This window comes from Plasmodium vivax, chromosome 4 (assembly GCF_000002415.2).
Source record: "Plasmodium vivax chromosome 4, whole genome shotgun sequence".
NCBI classification, from domain to species: domain Eukaryota; phylum Apicomplexa; class Aconoidasida; order Haemosporida; family Plasmodiidae; genus Plasmodium; species Plasmodium vivax.
In genome coordinates, this window is record NC_009909.1 from 854,329 (window position 1) to 876,622 (window position 22,294).

General features: G+C 34.2%; 3 protein-coding genes across 3 annotated transcripts, besides 2 other annotated features; 1 reads left to right on the forward strand and 2 right to left on the reverse strand.

Moving 5' to 3' along the window:
- Positions 1–846: 846 nt before the first annotated feature.
- Positions 847–3,735, reverse strand: PVX_003490 (hypothetical protein, conserved; the record flags this gene model as incomplete). Its single annotated transcript, XM_001612887.1, has 5 exons — positions 847–898; positions 1,168–1,730; positions 1,884–2,324; positions 2,820–3,554; positions 3,688–3,735. The coding sequence occupies 5 exons, from the start codon at positions 3,733–3,735 to the stop codon at positions 847–849; spliced, it is 1,839 nt and encodes a 612-aa protein (XP_001612937.1).
- Positions 3,736–4,932: 1,197 nt separating this feature from the next.
- Positions 4,933–4,964: a microsatellite.
- Positions 4,965–7,362: 2,398 nt separating this feature from the next.
- Positions 7,363–8,388, reverse strand: PVX_003485 (variable surface protein Vir4, putative; the record flags this gene model as incomplete). The annotated part of the gene is made up of 2 exons (XM_001612886.1): positions 7,363–8,271; positions 8,308–8,388. 2 exons carry the CDS (start codon positions 8,386–8,388, stop codon positions 7,363–7,365), a joined length of 990 nt encoding a protein of 329 aa, XP_001612936.1.
- An 8,695-nt stretch (positions 8,389–17,083) lies between these two features.
- Positions 17,084–17,257: a microsatellite.
- Positions 17,258–17,590: 333 nt separating this feature from the next.
- On the forward strand, positions 17,591–22,294 carry PVX_003475 (hypothetical protein, conserved; the record flags this gene model as incomplete). The annotated part of the gene is made up of 1 exon (XM_001612885.1): positions 17,591–22,294. A coding segment is annotated over one exon (4,704 nt), but the record flags the coding sequence as incomplete, so codon positions are not given.

The window sequence follows — 22,294 nt, forward strand, 5'->3', positions numbered from 1 at the left end:
AAGCCAATAAAAAAAAGTTACAAACAAAGTATAAAAAAACGAATAACTTAGTAAGAAAAAAAGGAAAATCCTTTTTTATTAACGCAGCTGATGAATGTGTCTGCGAGCAAAATGGCAAAGTAGTTTTTCGTTTTTCCATAATTATTGATGTTTATTTTTTCATTATGCACTTCAAAGTTGTTTACAATGTGTACTTCTGAAATTACAGTATATTACGGCATAAATACACTTGCAACCAATTTTATTACAATTATTAAGAAGCATGCCAACACGCTTCCTTTTTTGGAATTTTTAAAATAGATTGAATAGTTTATCTCCCTTTATTCATAGAATTCATACGCATTTTTATAATACACATAACATGCACCGTTTCGCTAGGCCCGACTTGCGAAATATGACAAAAGGTTAGTCTCTATGGGAGGTACATTTGGGGAACGTTTAACTTATTAACTGTATCAATTTTGCTTTTTCTACATTTTTAATGGTTCCTTTTTACATTCCCCCTTTTGGTTAGATATATGGTTAGAGAAATGATCCCATTTGTATGCACACAAATATTACTTATCCAAATAGACTTATACTTGCTAAGGTGCGAAAACAATTTTCATGAAGTGTGATAGGCTATACGTATTCTTTCCCTTTGAGGAGTTCTCTTTGCAGCTTTGGAAGCGTGCGCTGGTGGCATCTGCACAGGGGAATTATGATGCATGCTCTGCATTTTTATCTTCCCTTCTAGTCTTCTATTTATCCATATCCCAATTGGAGTAAACTAACATTTAGGTGAAAAATGTAAGAAGCGATTAACACATTTATTCTACAACTGCATATATTTATTAAAAATAATTTTTAAATAGTGATGTACACAAAAATTGATTCACCAAAGTGGAATTCATAATTACTTTGTAGAAAAAGAAAAAGAAGAAACACATTCCAATAAAAACAAAACCCGACGAGGAGGCCAAATAGAAAGGATCGCTTGTGAGATATTCAAATGTATATTCTACAGCTTTAACATCGGATACAGGCTTTGGAATATCCGTTATATACTTGGGATCAAATATTACAGGCTCGAATAACGTGTCTATGTGTTCGCTAGTTTGGTCTTTTGCGCAACTTAAATTAGTCAGAAGATCATAAGGATAATATGTTTTATCGCATTTGAAATACTTTGGGCATTTATCATAACAGGAAAATTTTGGCTTATTCACACACACGCAACATTTTTGTATATGCTCTTTATACAGTTTATTAGCATGAGTTATATAATCGCATAATTTCTGTTTTTTCCCATCATCATTAAAATTTCCATTCGTAAAAGAACTATAACCTTTAAAATAGTCATGCAGATATTTCATTTCCTTCCATTCCTTTAAGCTAACATCGGAATAGTATTCCAAGTAACAAACCGTATTGACTAAGTCGCGATTAATTCTAGACATGAAATTGAGAAGCATATGAATCACATCTGAGATGCATTTATTACTATAACCTTTTCCAAAGTGCTTCCATATAGTGTCGTATATCCAGTATGTAAAGTATAGACATCGTTCATCGTGTTCATCTTGTTGCGATAGCGATAAGTTTATTAAATTCCGGACAATCTTAGAGCAGAAATTATTATCATTGGTATTATTTGGCAAAAAGGGGTTCATTTTATCGCAAAACTTCGTATGTTCAGGTAAATTAGAAGTATCATCAAAATCTTTATAATGCTTATAAAAATCTAAATCCTGAAAAAGTTCATACTAAAATACAAACGAAAACATAAATAAAATGAATACTTAATATGGTATTCGCAAAATTTTTCTTTTTTCTTTTATTGAACACAAAATTTTAAAATTATAAGTTGCAAAATTTATTCTAATAAAAAAATAATAATCTACATAATCGGGTATTTCCTTTTGATCAGGTGTAGAAATTTCTGCACTGTTACAACTCGTAGGGACATCTTGAACATATTTATGTTGTTCTTGTTCAGAGGGGCATAAATCCTTATTGTTATTATTGAATACTAAATGTAGACACCTATCTGGACATTTCTCATTTAAGAAGTGGAATTCATGATAGTTTTTCAGAAATATTTTTTTAAAACTATTTATTTCTTCGTTATAACCGTAAGAAGTATATGGATGTGATACCTTTTTATATAATTCAAAAATTTCCTTTATATAATCGCAATATTCATTTTTGTCATTAGTGTCCGCAGCTGCCAATTTATCCTTTGTAATAGGATAATTTTCTACAAATTCATATAATTGTTTCTTATATGCTAATTGGTCTATTCTCAAATTAGAAAAATTTTTATTAAAGCAATTTTTTATTTTCTGTTCAGAAAAAAAATTTTGCCATTCATAATAAAACAAATGAATATCTTTGAGTGAAGCATTGGTTTCAGCTAATTTTCCATATAACCAGTTGTGTAAATAATCACAGGCCTTCTTAGTACCCAAACTTAGACATTTAGAATCTGGACCATCCCAATTATCTAATATGTTTTGTAAATTTTCCCATAATTTGCAAACGACAGTATTGTCTTTTAAATAATAATACTTTGAACAATTACATGTACCATTTGTACATTTATCCTTATAAGCTTTATCTAATTCGTCGTAACATTTATACAAATTTGTTTTCTTCCATGTCTCTTTCTGAACAAAAGGAAATACATATATATGTATGTTTAATATTATTTATTATCAGAAAATTTATAATTTCGATTTCTTAACAATATAATATGTAAATGTGTAATGAATAGGATTTTCGTAGAAAAGATAAAAATATATATTCATATAAATTTATTAAAAACTCAAATGATGTACCTCTTTTATGATATTAAATGACGGAAATGTTATTTTATCATTTGTTTTAGGTTTTTCTTGTTCCAAATGTTGAAATGTTTTATTAACTTTATTAAATACTGAGTATAAATAATCCCCGGAACAGCTTTTACTTAAAATAGATAATTTGTCTTCCACATTCTTAAATTTTTCTTCGAATTTTTTAATTTCTTCATCGTAATATCCTGATTGTATCGAATTATAATCCTGGTGAATATTGTTGAATAAATTAAAAATATATTTTATGTATTCGCAATAATCTTTTATGTGTGCGTACTCCTTTTGTTTAACTATGCCCTCTATAGTGTCATAGAATTCTAAAAAATCATATAATTCCTTCTTATTTTTTAATATATTTATATTATATAGTTTTTTTATATTGGACTTTCTATCCTTAGGGCATTTACTTTTTAACAGTTTTAGTACATTACTGTAAAGCCAATAAATATCGGAGTTATTAAATTTATTGTCTATTATTTTACCATATAACCAATATACCATGTATGTACAGTACGTATTATCATCTATGACAGTTTCGTGATTAATAAGAGTGCCATCTTCAGTCCATTTCTTTAATGTTTCTTCCAGAACACGACACGGCTGTATAACATTATTAGAATTTAATTTAGTACATGAAGTAGAAATGTTGTAAGTGTTGCTGACTGAATTAAGCTTATCGTACAGAATGTACAAGGGCGCTTTATTTTTAAAATCATCCTATTGAAGAAAAGAAGAATTAAAATTAATAAATACCTATTTTAAATTAATTATTTTTTATTGTGTAATTAGAAAATAATTATCCCATTTTATGTAAGATATAATTTAATTTTCAAAAAAAAAGAATAGTTACTTCATTTTCTAACAGCTTAAGTGTGCTTTCTGGTATATTTTCAGTCATCTTAATTCCATGACAAATAAATATTTGTGAATATAAAACAATTATAAGCAGTAAAATAGCATGTCACGATCTATCTATATGTTGCACAACACTTTACCTTTTCTGCAGATGAAATTACCTATTTCGCCTATGAAAAGGCTTTATTTAACTGTCAATTATGTTAGGCAAAATGTTTACCCTGATTATGTATTATCGAATTTATCACATGGAAAGATATTACAATTTCTAGCGGTACTATTAGTGGTACAATACCCTAAAGGTATCATCGCATAATGATATATGTATTTGTTTATTTATTTATGGTATACGTATAATTGGTGCATAGAACAACGGATGAATTTTTTATTACACAAGAATGTAGGCAAAAAAAAATTGCCTTGAAGTATTTATTCATTCCTAATGCAAAAGTTGATGTATTTTCTTATACGAACCTTTCGTATAACAACATCTTCCTTTCTTCGCGATTAACATACTAAAATTGATGTTCATTGATGCATAATGCCATTTATTTTGGGGCTATTATATAGGAAGTTGTAATACTTCTACGAGCTATCATCAAAATAAAAGTACATATCTCAAAATTAAACATTTATGTTAGCCGAAGAAAAATACTTTTTATAATTTAATAAGCGATTTTTAAAACAAAGGAGTTTTTATTAAATGGGAAATTTTCTTTACGTAACAATTTTTCTTAATTGTAAGTGTTTTACAGGAAGAAGATTGTAGAATATGCTGTTAGAAAAACGCTTTCTAAAAAAATTCTCTAAATTTTGATGTGAAATTTGGATAATTTTTATTATATGTTACCACTGTGAGAATGGACAATATACTGTTTTTTTTTTTTTTTTTTTATTTATTTGTTTTACAAATAATCTGCCGTTTCATTTAAATAGTTTTTTTCTCATTATATGTATAAAAACGTTTAGAACTGAAAGAAATATATAAAATACAGCTCCATAGCATGAATAATAGGACAAATATTTCTAAGAATAGAATAAAATAAAAATTAAAATACGCGTAAACGATTATAAATAAATAAAACGGCTTTACAATGTGCGGGTATATGAAGCATTTTTATCGCGGCGGAATTATTTTAAAGAGTAATTCGTAAAATACGATGTTGGCTGCGCTGCATTTGTTCGTTGTATTTTACTCGAAATTTGAAAAAAAAAAAAAAAAATACTAATATAATAATGCTAAAATAATTATTTGGTTTTAAAATGACATTTTTAAGATTGATTTGAATTATTAGAATTAATTATTTTTTGGTATTTTAGGTCAATTTAATTTCAGTTCGCCTTTTTTTTTTGTAAGAATTTAATTAAACCAATTTTTTTAGCACTTCTGCCCCCCAATTTATACCGCTGAAAAGATTAATTTTCCAAATTATGTACTTTTGATTCTTTAAAAGTATAGTCTATACGTATGCATATCCTAATAATCCTTATTAATAAAAAAAGCAGTCAACTTGTAAATAACGATAACAGTAAAGAGCATAGCTTTTCTTATTTCTAAATGTTTTACTAATTCATTTTGTCAAAATATAGATTCAAAACGAATACCTGAAGTAACCCATATGTCGTGAAAACCTTTGGTAGTAAAATTTATTTACTAGAAAACGATATAGATTACTTTGGGGAAAAACACTATTGTAACTCTTCTTTGAAAAGAAAAAACTAAATATGCGTAACCCGTTGTTGCGTATTATCACTTTAACTTTTATTTGTTGGGAATACCTTTGTTCTTATTCTACGAAGTAAAACTGACTACCAATTGAATTATACCAACGTTGTATATGCGTATTGGTTTTGCTCAACTGTTTATGCCGCGCATAGCTAATGTGATAAAAAGAAAGAAAAAAAAAAACCTGATGAGCCTTTTCGAACAACACCATAATTAATTTTCTTCGTAGGAACGCTATTACGCATCATTCCAGCGGAAAAAATTTACATACGAGCAAAACAGGACGATGCACTAGAATTTTAGAATCAGAAAATCCATTTACATTTCATCTACATGAGGATTTATATTCGCAAGAAAATGGTGAAAACGGAAATTTTGTGAACGTGATGGACGCCCAATTAAATGATGAAACTGTGCAAGTGGACGATGAAGATAACGAAGATCAGTTAAATGAAATGGCTGGAAGGATAAATGAAGAATGGACTGCCGCTTATAGAAACATGCTAAAAAAATATGTTGAATTTCGAGAGGAAAATAACATGAACGAAACTTGGAGTCGAGAAATATGGTACAAAATATGGCACAAATATTTATTTACCATGTGGGATAAAATCGAGACGTTAATTATGGATGATACTTTCACCTTAGATATGAAGGAACACTATTCAAGTGTGCACATTAATCAGTTGAAAAACGATTTTAAGTTATTCTTAGAAATCGCTAAAAGTGAATGGGGAAGGAGGAACGAATCGGAATTCGTAAATGAGTTATCATAAGTTCTACAAATCAGGTACAAAAAAAATGGACACAAATTGGATATTTCAGTAAGTGTATATGTACACAAACGTTTGCGAGGCACTACATTGGTGCCTCCAAGGCATTTATTTGCTGATAAGAATTGGAAGCAATAAATATGCCTATGTGGAAATATCCTGGCGAAAAAATATTATGGGGGTGAAATAAAACAAACGCGTTAACTAGAGGAAAGGTGAAGGACGAATATGGTAGAGACATCCACATGGGGCTACAAAACATTTTATTTATTTACGCAATTGTTGGCTAAACCTGATTTGTTGGACAAGGGGGTTTATCAGGTTAGGTACAAAAATGCGCAAAAAATTAGATTAATTGATTTGCACTCATAATAGAAGAAGTGAACAAAATATATCTGTATAATTATTTAAAAGGTTAATCGGGATAAAACATAGCGAATCTTTGTTATTTATGTTTTTATTTATTACTTGAGCTGTTGAAGCGCTGAAAGAATAGCATTGCGAAGTGGACAATATTACTTCGTATAACTGTACATTTTTTGTCATTTGTTGTAACTAATTATTGATACATTTTCCTTTTTGATGATATATATCAATTAGAGTAATTACTAAAAGAAAAGATCTTTTGTAAGAGCTGATATTTGTTTATTGCTGGGCTAGTTAAGTTACGCAATATTTGCTTTTTTTTAAGTTTTAACTTGACACATTTCTGCTTATATGTGATTAAATAATACAATTAATTTGTTACACTTTCTTGTTTTATATGAATTTCCTTGCCACATTGTTATTATTATCTATTAATAATTTGCTTTTCCCATTAATTTTGTACATCTCCCAACATAGCTGTTTGCACACGCGCAATTTGTCATCTTTGATATTATTTACCATAACTCAACTGACATTGATGACTATTTTCAATTAAAAAAATTTACGCAAGGTGATACCCTATGTTATGTTCTTGTCCACCCTCATAAAAAAAATTATTTGATTCTGGTGTGTAACTATATAATTCATCGACTCCTTCACTTAGAACATTTATAGGTCTATTTTTAGATCCAAAACGCCTGTTTAGTCTCTTTCCCAGGGGTGTAAACTTGTGTAAAAAGAATAATACAAAATGTTTGTCACACATGCATTATATATTGCTACGTAATGCAAGTCATTAACAACTTTACACTACTGTTACGTAGTAAAAATAAATTGTACTTACTCGGTACAAAAAGCCAGAAGTCATAGAAGTCACAATTACGCCCAGAAAAACATCGCCAGCTTGTTTTGCAATACGAGGACTGACACCCATTAACGATGAGGAATCAGGAGATCCTTCATCTGTTGATAAACCTGAATGGGGTTCTCCAGCTGCTGATTCGGCGTGTTGTGTAGGTCTAGCTTTTGCAGCCAGAGCAGCAGCATCTTCCTTTTTTTTCTGCATTTCTGGATGACAACTTAGTTTATCTAAAAAATTTTTTGGGTTATATTTCTCACATTTATCATAAAAAGTTGGGCACCCTTTTCTATCAGAGGTAGAACAATATTGCTCAAAATGTTTATACAGCTCAGCTTTTTTTTCAAAGTATTCATAATATTTCTGGCAATAATTATCCTTAAAGTCACCAGCAAGTGTATGAGCTGTTTTATAATCCAGACAGTATTCACAAAATTCCTTTCTTTTTTCCCAATCTCGTTCACTATGTATCTCAAAATATGGTTCGCATTTGGGATAAGTTACCCCTTTTAATTTAATTTCATTATAAGTATTCCATATGAGTTGGATTTGTGCAAACGCCCGGTAAATACTCTTAGTATCTTTGGATCCAAAAATTTCATTTAATCTGTTGTATGTCCAATAATTCAAAAGCATGCAGACGTCGTAATCAGAATTTTTGTGATCTGATATTGCATAAGTTGTTTTTAAATATCTTAGAACTCTTTTACAAAGTTCTATAACTTTATCATTTTTTGGTGATAGTTCTATTGAACTACAATCTTCCTTATATTCAGCTAAATTTTCATTATCAAATTTGAACTTATAGTATAAATCTTCTGACGGTAATTCTTTTTCAGGTTTTCCGAAGAATTTCTAAATAAAAATATGTGAACGATTAAATAATTATACTACTGAAAAACTGTCATTATTCTTTATAAAAAATTGGACAATTAAATGGATTGATAATAATAGTTCATAGTATAAGAACATATAACGTTACCCAAAATTTTGCAAAAATTTGTAAACGACCCATTATGCAAATTACAGTAAATTATGGAATTCTTTTAGGTATTATGTGTATAAAGATATTTTTACTAAGGGATAATATAAGCTCATTTTAGCACAAAAAATATGTAAAAGGATTCTTTGCATCCATAAAGACCATTATTTGCTTAGTATCCCAACAAAGTGAGTACAGTGTACAATACATAAATATTATTTAAATTATCATACAATATTTGTCTTTAAGCTCTGTTATTAGGGCAAAATAAAATGAATATGTTATTAAAATAGATTATATATAAGGTAAAAAAAGGCACGTTATTATAATATGAATATGCATCAACTGTTGTTTTGCGATACAGCAATTATAAATTAAAATACTTACATTTATACATATTTAGGTCATAGTACGAATCAGTGAAATAATAAAGGGAACAAAAAAAAATAAAAAAAAATTCATTTTTTTGCGAAATGTGGAAAACAAATATTATTTAACATATTTTTTATGGGATATTCAGAGTACGAATATAATATATTACAAGAAACACTAAATTTTCCCGTAAGCAACCTAGTTTAATTGTTTTATATAATGGTGAACACGATTTTATAATAATTGTACACAAATGTTGAAGAAACAAAAAAATTGAGAAAATATGATAAATGTTAAATTGCCTAATATTTTTGCAAAAATATAAAATATCATACAGCCGACTTCTATGTAGCATAAAATAGAGTACACCGTACGTGGTCTCTCCCACTGATTCTTCTAAGTGAATAAATATATATTTACCAAGGGAACATATCCTTTATTCTTATCTTTTCAAAATTGGATTAATGCATATTTTTTTCCTTTGGAATTATTTTGTTAAAAATGGGCACATTAAATATCATTAAAATGTTTATTTTACGAAATTGTAATGTTATTTGTTTACCTTTTTTTGAATGTACTTTGAACAAACACCAGTTTGATTGGGACATATTGGTTTTGTATGTTAAGTTAAAAAGTATAAATTTTGGCAAATTAAATGGCTCAAAAAAAGGGGGAAAATTCTATATCCTTGCCTCATTCCTTGGTATTGATATGGAAGAACGAACTACGATTTGATAGCTTTTTTTTTTAAGGCGAAACTTCAAACTTTTGTTCCCCCCCTGAGGAATGGTGCTACAGGCGGATGTGCTACAATGGCCTGGGTGAATAGCCAACTTGTACTCGCTTAACTCGAAAATTATTTGCAGTAATTTTTTGTGATTAAATTAAACATTTTCACGCGTTAATGTTCCCTTTTTTTTTTGGCTCCATCAAGGGATGAGGGTTTCGCCACTGTGCCCAAAATGGGAGTAAAAAAATAGCGATTTATGCCTGCGATGTGGCTGCAGGGGGTATCCACAAAGTGGGTTGTTTTAACGAATGAATTACGCGTACGAATAAGGAGAATGCATTCTTCCAAAATGCGATTAAATTGTGTTATTTGAGAAGTGTAAAATTTTGAAAGTACGCAATTTTGAAGCAGCATTTTGTTCACTTTCAAAGGCTGGCATTATTCGCTTTTTATGTGCGTCCCTCGTACCATTATTGCGGGGATAATTTAAAGAGGCTATATCGGCAAAATCGGGTGTGGGGAAGGTGCAATAAAACACTTCTTAAGGTGAATATTATCGAATTTTATACACTATTTTTTATGATGATATAAGGATGCTTATAGCTTGAGCATTCTCTTTTTAAAATATCACACAAAATACACGATTGTTCACGCGTAAATGCGTTAAGCGTTCCATAGTTTGTCCTTTTTTAAAGGAATGTACTATCGTTTTCTCCTATGGAATGGGAAGAAGAACGACCAAAGGCTCACATAGGTTTTCAAGGTGTGTTATTCACGCGCGCACACGTATACAAACGTATATTATGTACAGTTTACCCATTCGCCTTATTTTCCAGTTCACAAAGTGGACACAGCGCGGCGCAAGTGGATCGGCTCACACTTGGTTCAATACAAAGTCATGTTAACACAAAATATTTCATTTTAAGAGCTCATCCAGCTCTGTGATTTTCATAAAGCTCAGTTTAAAATGGCACTACGCATGAGAAATTCCTTTAACAGTTTGTTTTCTGAATATATTAAAATTATACTTTACGAACTATATCTTTACAAAATTGCTTTCATTTTAAAACTAAGCATTTTTCATTAATTGTCTTTCAAAATGGGCGCCATATTATGGATGAACATTGAGGGACGTCTATAAATTGCCATGCACATGGTGTGCGATATTGAAAAATGTACTTTGAACAATTTTTAGATGTTTTGTGTGCATGCGTTTGAGATCTTTCCCTATGTTCACAAAAATTTTCTTCTCTCATTGTAAACATTGGCAAACATAATATTGCTTAACAGTTGTACATGTGTTAATGTACATTTGGAAATGTACCTTTTTTTTTACTTAACGTATTCAAAAATGGAAGATGAATAGGAAAATAAGAAATAAAACGACAGCTCACGCATCGCACTGGAACTTTTTATTATAACACATTAGATTTCGTGACAGGAATGCATTTTTTCTTTCTTCTCGTTGCGTATTCGGGTGTTACCATTCAATCGGCGTTTCTATGTGCGTACGTACACGTATATACACCAATGTATGTATGCGTGAGGGCACGTTTTTATGTACTCCCGTGTGTATGCATGCTAACATGAGGAGTAATACCCCGCGTATGCAAGTGCGTCATATTTGGCTGATAAAAATGGGGACAGGAAAATAAGTTATTTACACCAAAGTAAGCAGGAAAAACGAAAAGATGTGATGTGTGAGCTTACATAAATCATAAGCGTTTGGATTTTCTTCTGAACAATGTTAGCTATTCAGGATGTTCCCCAAATGAGTTTAGTGAATCCTTTAATTAATTGCAAAAATGGCATATTAACAAAAGGAAAATAACCCTGTACACACAATTGCCATTGTTATAATAAAAAAGTTGCCAACTGGCATGAACAATTTACACATATGAGGGGTTGGGAACTTTTAAACTTCAAAATGTGTATATTGCAAAGGGGCATATAATTTGCGCAAAAAAAAAATTCGTGAAAAATAAAGTAATAAATGCGAATAAACATGCATATACGTAGTTGAGTTAAACGTTTGGCCATATTTTACACTCCTGTAAAACTTAAAAGAGTGGAAAAAATAAAAATATGTGTTGCTTGATATTTATTCATTTTGCACGAACAGAATGGGAATATTCATACTGTTCAGAAAGCCGGAAATGAGGAAAATCACCCCGCATGCGCCGGTCATTTGCAAGGAAATAAATTAAAATGGATAAACACATCGGTTTAATTAATACCAATGTTCTGCTTGAGATAATGCATAAATTCGCTTAGATGAATCGATACGCAGAATAGTTTTGTTCGTGTGCTATTCATTGAAGGGCTAAAAGCATGGAGCACCTCATTTTTTACAGAAAAAATCGAGAGAAGAATTCGAGTAAGGGGAAGGTCAAGATCAAGGTTCAGGCTAGGGTATTATTTAGGGACAAGGTCAAGGCGTGCCTTAAGTGTAAAAAAGGGGTTGGGTTTGTAAGCAGGTTACAATTAGTAGTAAGAACAAGGCAAGATTAAGATCAAGGGCAAGAGCAAGGTCGCGTGCACGTGTAAGGGAAAATGTAAGGTCAAATATGCCTGCAAGATCAAGTGTAAGTGCATGTGAATGTGTAATGTCACGTGCACGCATAAATGCAAGAACAAATGTAAATGTAAGTCAAGTGTAGGGGTAAGTGTACGAGTATATTAAAATAAATTGGAAAATGAATGTGCACGCGTAAGCTTAAGGTCAAGTGCATGTGTAAGAGCAAGGGTAAGGTCAAGTAAAGGTCAAGTGCACGTGTAAGAGCAAGGGTAAGGTCAAGTAAAGCGCAAGTGCAAGGGTAAGGTCAAGTAAAGAGAAAGTGCACTGGTAAGGTCAAGTGAAACGTAAGGGCAAGAGTAAGAGTAAGTATATGTGAGCGTGCAAACATATGACCAATCACAAGGTTACCGGACAAGTATACGTCAACGTGCAAGGCTAAGCGCACGTGCAAATGTAAATGTATGATCAATTGCAAAGTCACTGGGCTCGGCCAAAGCAAGTGTACGGTCAATTACAAAATCACAGGGCTTTGGAAAAAAAAAAAAGAAAAAAGTCAAAAATATTCGCGTGCGAAACAGCCACAAAGAAAAAAAAAAAACCACAAAAAGGGAATGATACAAGGAATATAATTGACTTATGGCATTTATGTGACCATGTAAAATTAACTGAATTTTTTTCCTATTTTCCGCTCACCTCGCGCTTTTTCCATCATGACGAATAAAAAATTAATTGAAGTATGAGAAAAAATTATGTGTGCATATTCGCGTCAATATATAATTAATTTTCGCGAAAAAAAAAAATCATTTTTTTGATGAAAATATATGTTACTGAGAACATCAACACGAATCAGTTATGGGGAATTTTTTTTTTTTTCCCCTTTCCCATATATTCACAATTTTAAGTATATTTTTTTTTTTTTTTTTTTGGAGGGGAAAAACTGCAAAAAAATTGAACATACATATGGGTTAACGGCAAATTTGCACAGCACACGAACGAGCAAATTTCAGCTAAGCGAAGGTTTGTAGCAAAGTATGTGACCATGAAATAAGGTTGTATATTGTGTTGCGAAATATTTATATGGCAAGAAACAATGTGTTTAACATCCATCCGTTGCATAATTGTCCGTGAAAAGCCCCCCTAAAGTAGCGCATTTGTTGTGGTTGTTTTTATGTCGAATACGATGTCGTAGCTGATAAAAATGGATGGATATTATACATTCCACCATGTCATCACTCACATTTATGTTCAATTGAACTGGTCATTTTTTTTTATTACGTCAGAACATCCAAAAAAAATGAAAAGTGTTTATATTCTTAATGTTTACCTCTTTCCATTCGGTTGTATGTAATAGCGGGTGTTTTACACTTTTATATGACACCTCATACGGAAGAGAAGTTGTTCAATATTCACCCAACAAAAGGAGAGGAGGTTTAAAATGCAACTTCCCTGTTTTCCACGTGAAGGAGATGCCTATGTATACAAGTATAAAGACGCATATGTGCCTTTTGTGCCCTGCCCGCGTCTGGATTATTGCTACATGCAGGCATGTACAGATACACGGATACGCTTCAAAAAGAAGTTTAAGTCTTTGCCCCGTGTAGCATAAACGTAGTGCCCTTATGTAAGGAGAACCGAAAGACGCATTAATGCACTGTTGCATGCACGCATGTATACGTAATGCAGCTCCGACTTTGGTTATTGCCCACTTTTAAAAAAGCTTGGTATCCCTTTGAAGTGTTGTACGGAGCACAGGGTCGAAACAACTATTTTTTTCACGAATCGTACCAGTTGGGTTGCATTTGTTCCGGGGGGGAAAAAAAAGTACAACAGAATGATTCGGCAAATATGCCCAGGAGAGAAAGGAGAATAAATGATATGATATGTACTTAAAATATGCGGAGAAAATTAAAATATAATGTTGTAATTAAGCTATTCGATCAAAAAAAAAAAAAAAATAATCGTAAAACCAACTTGTATGGTTAAAAAAAAAAAATTACAGTTATATGTAACCCTTACAGTTAAAAAAAAAAAAATAAGGTCAAATTCAGAGCTTACGGTTAAAGAAAAAAATATACGGCTAAATATAACACTTACGGTTAAAAAAAATAAAAAAGTTTACGTTTAACCCTTACAGTTTAAAAAAAAAAGTTAAGTTTATACTTAAGCGTAAGCGCAAAATTAATCTGTATGAGTAAAACCAAACTGCAAAGTTGAACATAGCATAATTGAGAAATACACCTCAAGGAACATATAACACCTCTCCATTGCAACTGTTATGTTTTAAGTGTAGTATATGTTTCGTGAGCCTTTCAAAAAATTACCTTGAAAAGAGAAAATTACGCTGATGAAGGAGGTACCTTTAAAAGTAGCCCTTTATATGCTTTAACGTGTTTTTTTTTTTTTTAACCCCACAGGGCTTGCTTGTATTTGCGTATGTATATATATACATATGAGAAAGCATTTTTTCCGCGCAACAATCTCCATATTATTTCTTATGACAATTTACATAAAATATTTAAAAAAAAAAACACTCAGCAAAATGGGAGATTGATACATATAAAAAAATATGTTAACCGTATATTGCGCGAATGTTCGTGGATTTTTCCGAATTCCCCCGCGTTTTCTCGTGCACGAGATTTGTACACTACCTTGAAAGAAGCACTCTGAAAAAGCCTGAGAGCCTCATATTTCTTCCTTTCATTGTGACGATTTTCAATATGTACATATTGTATATTTGAAACAAAACCAGGCAATACGAAAGAGCACACCCTTGTAAATTTTTACAATTTGCAGCACCCCCGTGTGCGCACTTCGCATTCAAATCATGTGAGGAGCTCTCAGCTGATAGCATTTTTGCAGTATTCTTTTTTCATGCATGCGATTAGTCCATCTTGCGCTCACGTGATTTCTTTATATGCATGTATTCTTTTAAAGGAAATACGAGGAGGCTCAGCTTGCGAGGACGAGCTAGGTACCACGAGCCGTTGCACACAAGGGGTGTGTTTATTATTTTTTTATTTCAACTTTGTGCGCATATGGTTCTTCGTGCGAGGCCGCATATCGAGGTCATCATCATGTAAAAAATGCCCAAAATTCGCAAAAATGCGGAAAAACCTCTTATAATGAAAGCAGTGTTTTGGAAAATTTGTGTGTTTAGAGAATCCCTGTATAGTCAATAAACCCATTAAAAAAGAAAGCAGAAAAAACTGCATTCAGCAAATCATGTATTATTAGAACAGGTGTTCTCTAAAGGAATATCACTGTTTTTGCTAGTGAACTTTTTTGAGATCATATTGGAATACGCGGAAATGAATGAGCAAGGTGCTATAGGTATGCAATTTTTACTTGATGCCTTGAACGGTATGCGAGCCTCACATTCGCGCGTTTTTGCAAATGTTTAAACGAAAGAGCAATTTTTGTTAAAAGTTTCCGCGTTTTTTTGCGTAAGTTCAATTGCAAAAAGGTAAACATATATTGTTTTTTTTTTTTTTAAAACATTTATTTGTTCACTTTTATGAAAATTTATTTTCACAAATAAGAGCACTTAAAAAGTTTTTTCATCGTATGAGTATAACCATGCAAGTTTTTCACCTGTTTGTGTTTACTTAAGTATTGAGTTTGTATACGTGTGTTTACTGCGTTTAAGGTTACATTTTTTTGTTCGAAAGCAAATTTTTGTTTAAGGCAAACTTCATGTAATTTTTTCGAGGTCAGTATATGTATACTTACGAAGGTACTGCTTACGGCAAAACTTCCCCTCCCCCCCCTCAAAAAATAATTTACCGTCGAGTAAATTTGTTTTCATGTTTCGTACCACGTAAATCATTGTGAATCACATACATTTTTATCTTATACACTGCATATGACGCATTTTTTCTTTGGAGCTCACACGCATTGCATACCCATATAAAATACGCTCTGACGTATCCTTTATTTGGATTGTTTTTGTGGCGCGTTCTCCTTCGCACGCTTGCACCTTACCATTTTCACCCATCGTTTGAAAGTATACCTGTACTGCATACCCGTACACGATACGCTTTAACGTATTCATTATTGGTCATGCTTACATGGTAAGTACTTCTTTGCACGCGCGCACCTTATCATTTGCCCCCTTTGTTTGTAAAAATACCAGTGTTACACTTTCACATAAGATACGCTATAACGTATTCTTTATTTGACACATTTGTACCCTTTTTGTTTTCCTTATTTGTTTGAAAGGATATCTGTATTGCGTAGCCTAACATAATACGCTCTAACGTATCGATTGTTGGTCATGTTTGTATAGTAACTTATTCTTCGAACTCATATACCTTATCATTTGTCCCCTTTATTTGTCAAAATATCAGTATTTGCACACCCACATAAGATACGCTCTAACGTATTCTTTATTTGACATGTTTGTTCCCTTTTTGTTTTCCTTATTTGTTTGAAAGGATACCTGTATGGCTTAGCCCTACATAATACGCTCTAACGTATCCTGTAGGTATTACTTTTTTCCTTTTTCTTTCATTCGTTCCTTTCATCTTTTTTCACTTGTTTTTTGCACACTTTTTCACTAGTTATTTGCATCCTTTTTCTCTAACTTTTTGTATCATTTTTCACTTGTTTTTGCACCCTCATTTACATATATTTTCCTCCCTTTTCACTGTTTTTTTTCCCCTTTGGTACTTGGAATTTTTCTCCCCCATTTCACTGGTATTTTTACCATCACTGGCATTTTTCCCATCACTGTTGCATTCACCCATCACTGCTACATTCACTCATCACTGCTACATTCACCCATCACTGTTACATTCACCCATCACTGTTACATTCACACATCACTGTTACATTCACCCATCACTGTTACATTCACCCATCATTGTTACATTCACCCCTTTGCACTGTTATTTTTCGCTTTTGCCTCTGCCCTTTGGCATATGTTAATTGCACAAAAAACATTTACATTTATGCCCTATTTGTGTTTATTTCTTACGTGTATTCACACACCTTACATACTTATAAGCCACTTATTCTTAAGAGGCAGTATTCTTTGCTTAATATCCAAATATTCTATTACGTGTAACCATGGGTGGTAAAAGTAAAGTAAAGAGCAAGAGGAACTACTATAATAGGAGACCTAGAAAAGGAAACAAAAAACAGAACCAGGTACGTAATGTACATTATATTTCTACCCATATGGATAGGAATATTTCTATTTGCATTACATGATCCACACGTGAAGTCTAAATTTCACGAGATTCAAGTGTTTGTCACGAGGAGATGTTTCGGAGACCCCTTAATATCTTTCGTGTGGCAACCACTTGGACTCGTAAAGTTAGGACGATCGTTTACGCGTTACGTAAATTGGCACCTAGAATTTCGTTCGAAGAAGCACATGTGGTTTGCACACCGCGAACGTTCGGAGTGTATAATAATTTGTGTAAAGGCTGTACAATGTGCACGTTGTGTATTCCTCTTCTTCATTTTTTGCTAATTTTTGCAAGATGGGGAAAATAAAAATATGTTTTTCTCTTTCATCAACATGCAGAATACTAAGAATTCTACGAAGAAGCAGGAGAAATATCAAAAAATGGATATCGTACAAGAAATTGCTGCAAAAGTTGTCCCAAAAGTTGTCCCAAAAGTTGTCCAAGAAGTTGCCCCAGAAATCGTCCAAGAAATCGCTATGGAGAACAAGTGCGAGTTGGTAAGCACAGCTGTAGAGAGAGTTGTCACAGTAGAGGATGCGCTAGAAGGCCAACTAGGCGCAGATCTAAAAGCTGTAAGTGACGAATGTGTTGTTAAGATGGACTGCTGTTCAGATGATTTGTCCATAAATGAGTTGAATGCGGTTGAGAGTGATGAAGAGAATGTCCTCAGTGCTGTTGAGTCACCTGTTTTTACAGATTGTTGCACTACCTTGGTGGTTGACAGTTCAGAGGAAGAGTTGGAAAGTGTGGCAGTTACGTATTTGAATAGTTCTCGAACTAAGGAAGAAAGCGAAATGGAAAGTGGAATCGAAAGTGAAATCGAAAGTGAAAGCGATTTTTCGGAAGACTATGTTGAGAGCTCGACTGAAGAGGGCTTGAAAGTGTTGCCCAATGCTGAAACGGAAGATTTTGTGCAAATGGTAAAATGGATGAGAAGTAAAATTGAAGACAAAATTATGCGTTTTAAGACTGTGTTTAAAGAGGGTTCGGTAGACAATGCGGAAAACTCATCAGATTCGTTAAAATGCAATTCAGAGGACCAAATGGAATGTGTACAAGATCTGATGAGTTTTATAGAGCATACGTTGGACCACGTTAGTCAACAGTTTAAGCCTGCTTCGCCTGCTTCAGGGGAACATCTTGAGTCGCTGCCAAGAGACGCCACTGAATGCACGGTGGAGAGTAAAAAACTGTTGGTTAGGGATGTGGAAGAGTACGATTTGAGCGGTGTTGAGGCACTCTTCAACGAGTCTGCAGTATCCACAAAGGAAAATTTCGACTTGCTGTTTAGGGATATTGCCGACTATGACTTGAGTGGTGTTGAGATGCTCTTCAAGGAGACTGTGGAAGCCGCAAAGGAAGTGGCTAATGTGCTGGTGAAGGACTTTGCAGAGTACGATTTGAAAGGTGTTAGAGCACTTTTCAGAGAGGCTGTAAAATCTTCGGAGGAAATTGGGAGTGTGCTGGTGAAGGACTTTGCAGAGTACGATTTGAAAGGTGTTAGAGCACTTTGCAATCTTCCTGCTGAGTCTTCCATGGAAAATGCTGCACAGTTTTTGGAGGTTGTAGATAATGAACCAAGTAGTGGTCATTATTTACCCCGGACAAAGGGATTTTCTATTTGTTTTTGGGAAACAGGGTACTGCGCGGTGAAAAACATCCGCCAAACATCCTATTATTCTGTTTTTCAGTACATTCATGGTAAGAAATACGACATGTACAAATCGCTTTGTAACGTAAAAATGGAATATAATTTTAACAGAGGACTTATTAGGAGGACGAATGCTGTTTACACGATCACAGTGAGGAAAGGCAAGGAGAAAATAAAGAGGCGAAAAAGTGCAGAAGTAATTAAAGGACCATGCTTTCCCAGGGAAAGGAGCATGATGATAGAGGACTGTGGTGCTGATTGTGAAGTCGTGAGTAAAATCCAAAGTGAAAGCGGAAGTGGAAGTGGAAACGGAAATGGATGCGGAAGCGGAAATGTGCGTGGATGCGACAACGTGCAGGAAAGCGGAAACGTAAGTGGCAGCAAAAATGCACGTGGAAGCAGAAATGTACGTCGAAGCGGAAGCAGAAATGGAAGTGGAAACGGAAATGGAAGTGGAAGAGGAGGTGGAAACAGGCGAGGAAACAATCACAACGGGGATGGTCCTTCGGATGGGGAAAATTCTTCGGATGACCAAGGTCATGCGGATGACGAGCAGTCGTCAAGTGAAGATGAGCAGTCAGATGATGAAATGGAAAAATGGAAAAAAAAAAGTGCACAGAAGAGTGCTGAAAGGGAAGAAGAGAAAAGGGTGAGCGGAGGTCTCTCTGGCCGTATGCTTCCGTGGAGCTCTTGCGCAAAATCTGGTGAGGAAAGCTTAAAAAGAGAAGATGCTGCGAGTAACTGTTCGTATATGTTACCCCTGGGAAGGAGTCGAAGAGATGAGGATGACTTAAAAAGAGAGGACGATGCGGGTAGCAGTGCGTATATGCTGCCTTGGGAAAGATGTGCCGAGAAAAAGGATGATGTTTTGCCCTCCAAAGGTGAAGAGACCTATGTGCGCAACAGTTTTAGGGGGAGCAGGTGGGACAGGAGTGTAAAGCGAGAGGAAGAGAGTTTAAAAAGGGAGGACAACTTTAAGAGAGAGGACACCCCCAAAAGGGAGGATAACTTCAAATGGGAGGACACCCCCAAAAGGGAGGATAACTTCAAATGGGAGGACACCCCCAAAAGGGAGGATAGCTTCAAAAGGGAGAGCAACTTCAAAAGAGAGGACAGCTTCAAACGGGAGGACAACTTCAAACGGGAGGACAACTTCAAAAGGGAGGATAACTTCAAACGGGAAGATTGCCTGGATGCCACCGCCGATGCTGCACCTTGGTGCGCGGGTGTTACGAGTGAGTCCAGTGGTTTAAGAAGGGATCACGAGGGAAGGAGTAGCTCATTGTTGATACTATCGCGCAGGATGCAACAGAATAGCGGTACAGGTGACTCAAATAGGGAAAATGCGACTGGTCGTTTGTTTGACAATGTTGATTTAGGCACTGATGCAGTTGTAGCTGCAGCAGCTGCACCTAGTGGCGAAAATCAGCAGGGTCAGAGGGGTGTCGCGCCTAATGATGTACAGCCTGGTAACAACGGTAGTGGAAGCAGTGGTGATGAGAACTCCGAGGTAAGCACTCATATGGATGAGGAGAGTAATGCCAGCGAAATGATCCCCCAACCGGATGGTAGTGGACTCTTTAGTGACACAGAATATTCAGATGGTAGTAAGAAGGGCGAACAAACCATAACTCCTGATGAAAGCGATTTAGAGATAGATACTGTACATTTTAAAAAAGTGTTGGTAGGGAATTATAGAGAAAGAAATGCATATGTTATGAACCGACTGCGTGACACATCGAAATATATGCTCCCCAAAGCAGATGAAATGCCTGAGGACAGAAAGCTTAACCGGATTAGAAACATGTATAACAATCGTCCAACCATATCAGGCAGAACAAAATATAGGAGATATGCTGACAAAGAAGCGGGCAAAAACTGGAAAGAAATATCACGTGTTCTAAAGTATGCAGAACGAATTGTATCGGAAATTATTTCATGCTTCAAAGAAAACAACAAGTTCTGCCCCAAGTATTCGACGGAATATTATTATGGAAAGAGGATTCACAGTTTATTCCCCCAATATCGTTTCTCTGAGTGTAAAAAGATCTTTTTCTTTTTTGATAAGCTGCAAAAGAATCCCATTATTGAAAAGAGTAGAGATGATTATCTAGAAACCGTTTTAGTAGATGCCGAAGTTGAGAACAACGATCGTTCATATATTGATACTATAAAGGGGTGCAGAAAAATTATTTTAGACATTATGAGCTCTATAAGGAAGAATATAAGAGATATAGGATCTGCTGATATGAAAAACAAAATTAAAGAGTATAGGGAACGCTACCGAACAAGCACTGAGGAGAGAGATGGAATATATGCTGAAGATCATCCTTACATTGTAGCTTTGAAAAAAATCGATGATTGTTTCAGGGAACTTAGAGAGAAATTTTTATTAGTGCAACACGTTATCAATTTTTTCGATTACAAAATGGACAGAATTATTAGAACCTATGCATCTCAGTTGTGTTACAGCTACAGATTTGTGCATTATTGGCTTCATATCATAACGAGATTATTTACTGATGTAGTTCAAGTGTGGGATTTGCCAGAAGAATTGCCTTGCCAGGTGTTTGAAACTTGTGGAGAAAAGAAAAAGGTTGTAGTGGTGCGAAGAAAGTTAGTACAAATAATGAAAAGATTTAAGAAATGCGTTGAAGACGGGAGCTACAAGCCTCATATGTACGAACAGATGGTGACAGTGCCTGACGCTTACGATATTTATAAGTACACCAAAATATTTTATGATCAGTTATGTGAAGTGTATAGAAATTTAGCAGGACATGAGATTCGTGTGGTGCATGACGTACATAATGATATTTGCGCGCGGGTATATAACTTAGAGCCTTCAAGTGACTTTGTGTATTACGTAAACCGCATTATTCGACGTATTGGATCGACGGACCCGTCCCAGTGGCCAAATCATGAAGAGGTGCTAGATCTGCTCCTCGAGGACGCAGGGGAAATCGACAACACTGCAGTAAATGGAAGTGCAGGAGGGAACGTCCTAGTAGATGAGGGTGAAGGAGGGAACAGCGCAGCAGATGAGGGTGAAGGAGGGAACAGCCCAGCAGATGAGGAGGAAGAAGAGAACAGCCCAGCAGATGAGGAAGAAGAAGAGAACAGCCCAACAGATGAGGAAGAAGAAGAGAACAACGCAGCAGATGAGGATGCACAGACCAATGCCACCAACGGCAGTCATTACGATGGAAATACGAGTGACTCTTCATACAATTGCTATGGGAATAGACTAGACTCGATAGAAGACTCAGCGTACTACTGCGATGGTATGGCATATGGATCCACGGAAAATGAAGCGTGCATCTCTTATGGGGCTGTTCCTTGCTTATTGGATATTACGAGGCAAATAGGCTCTGTATCGCTATCTGCACCTGTAGAAAATGTATCACACGAGAGTTCCAGAAATATAGGAGTA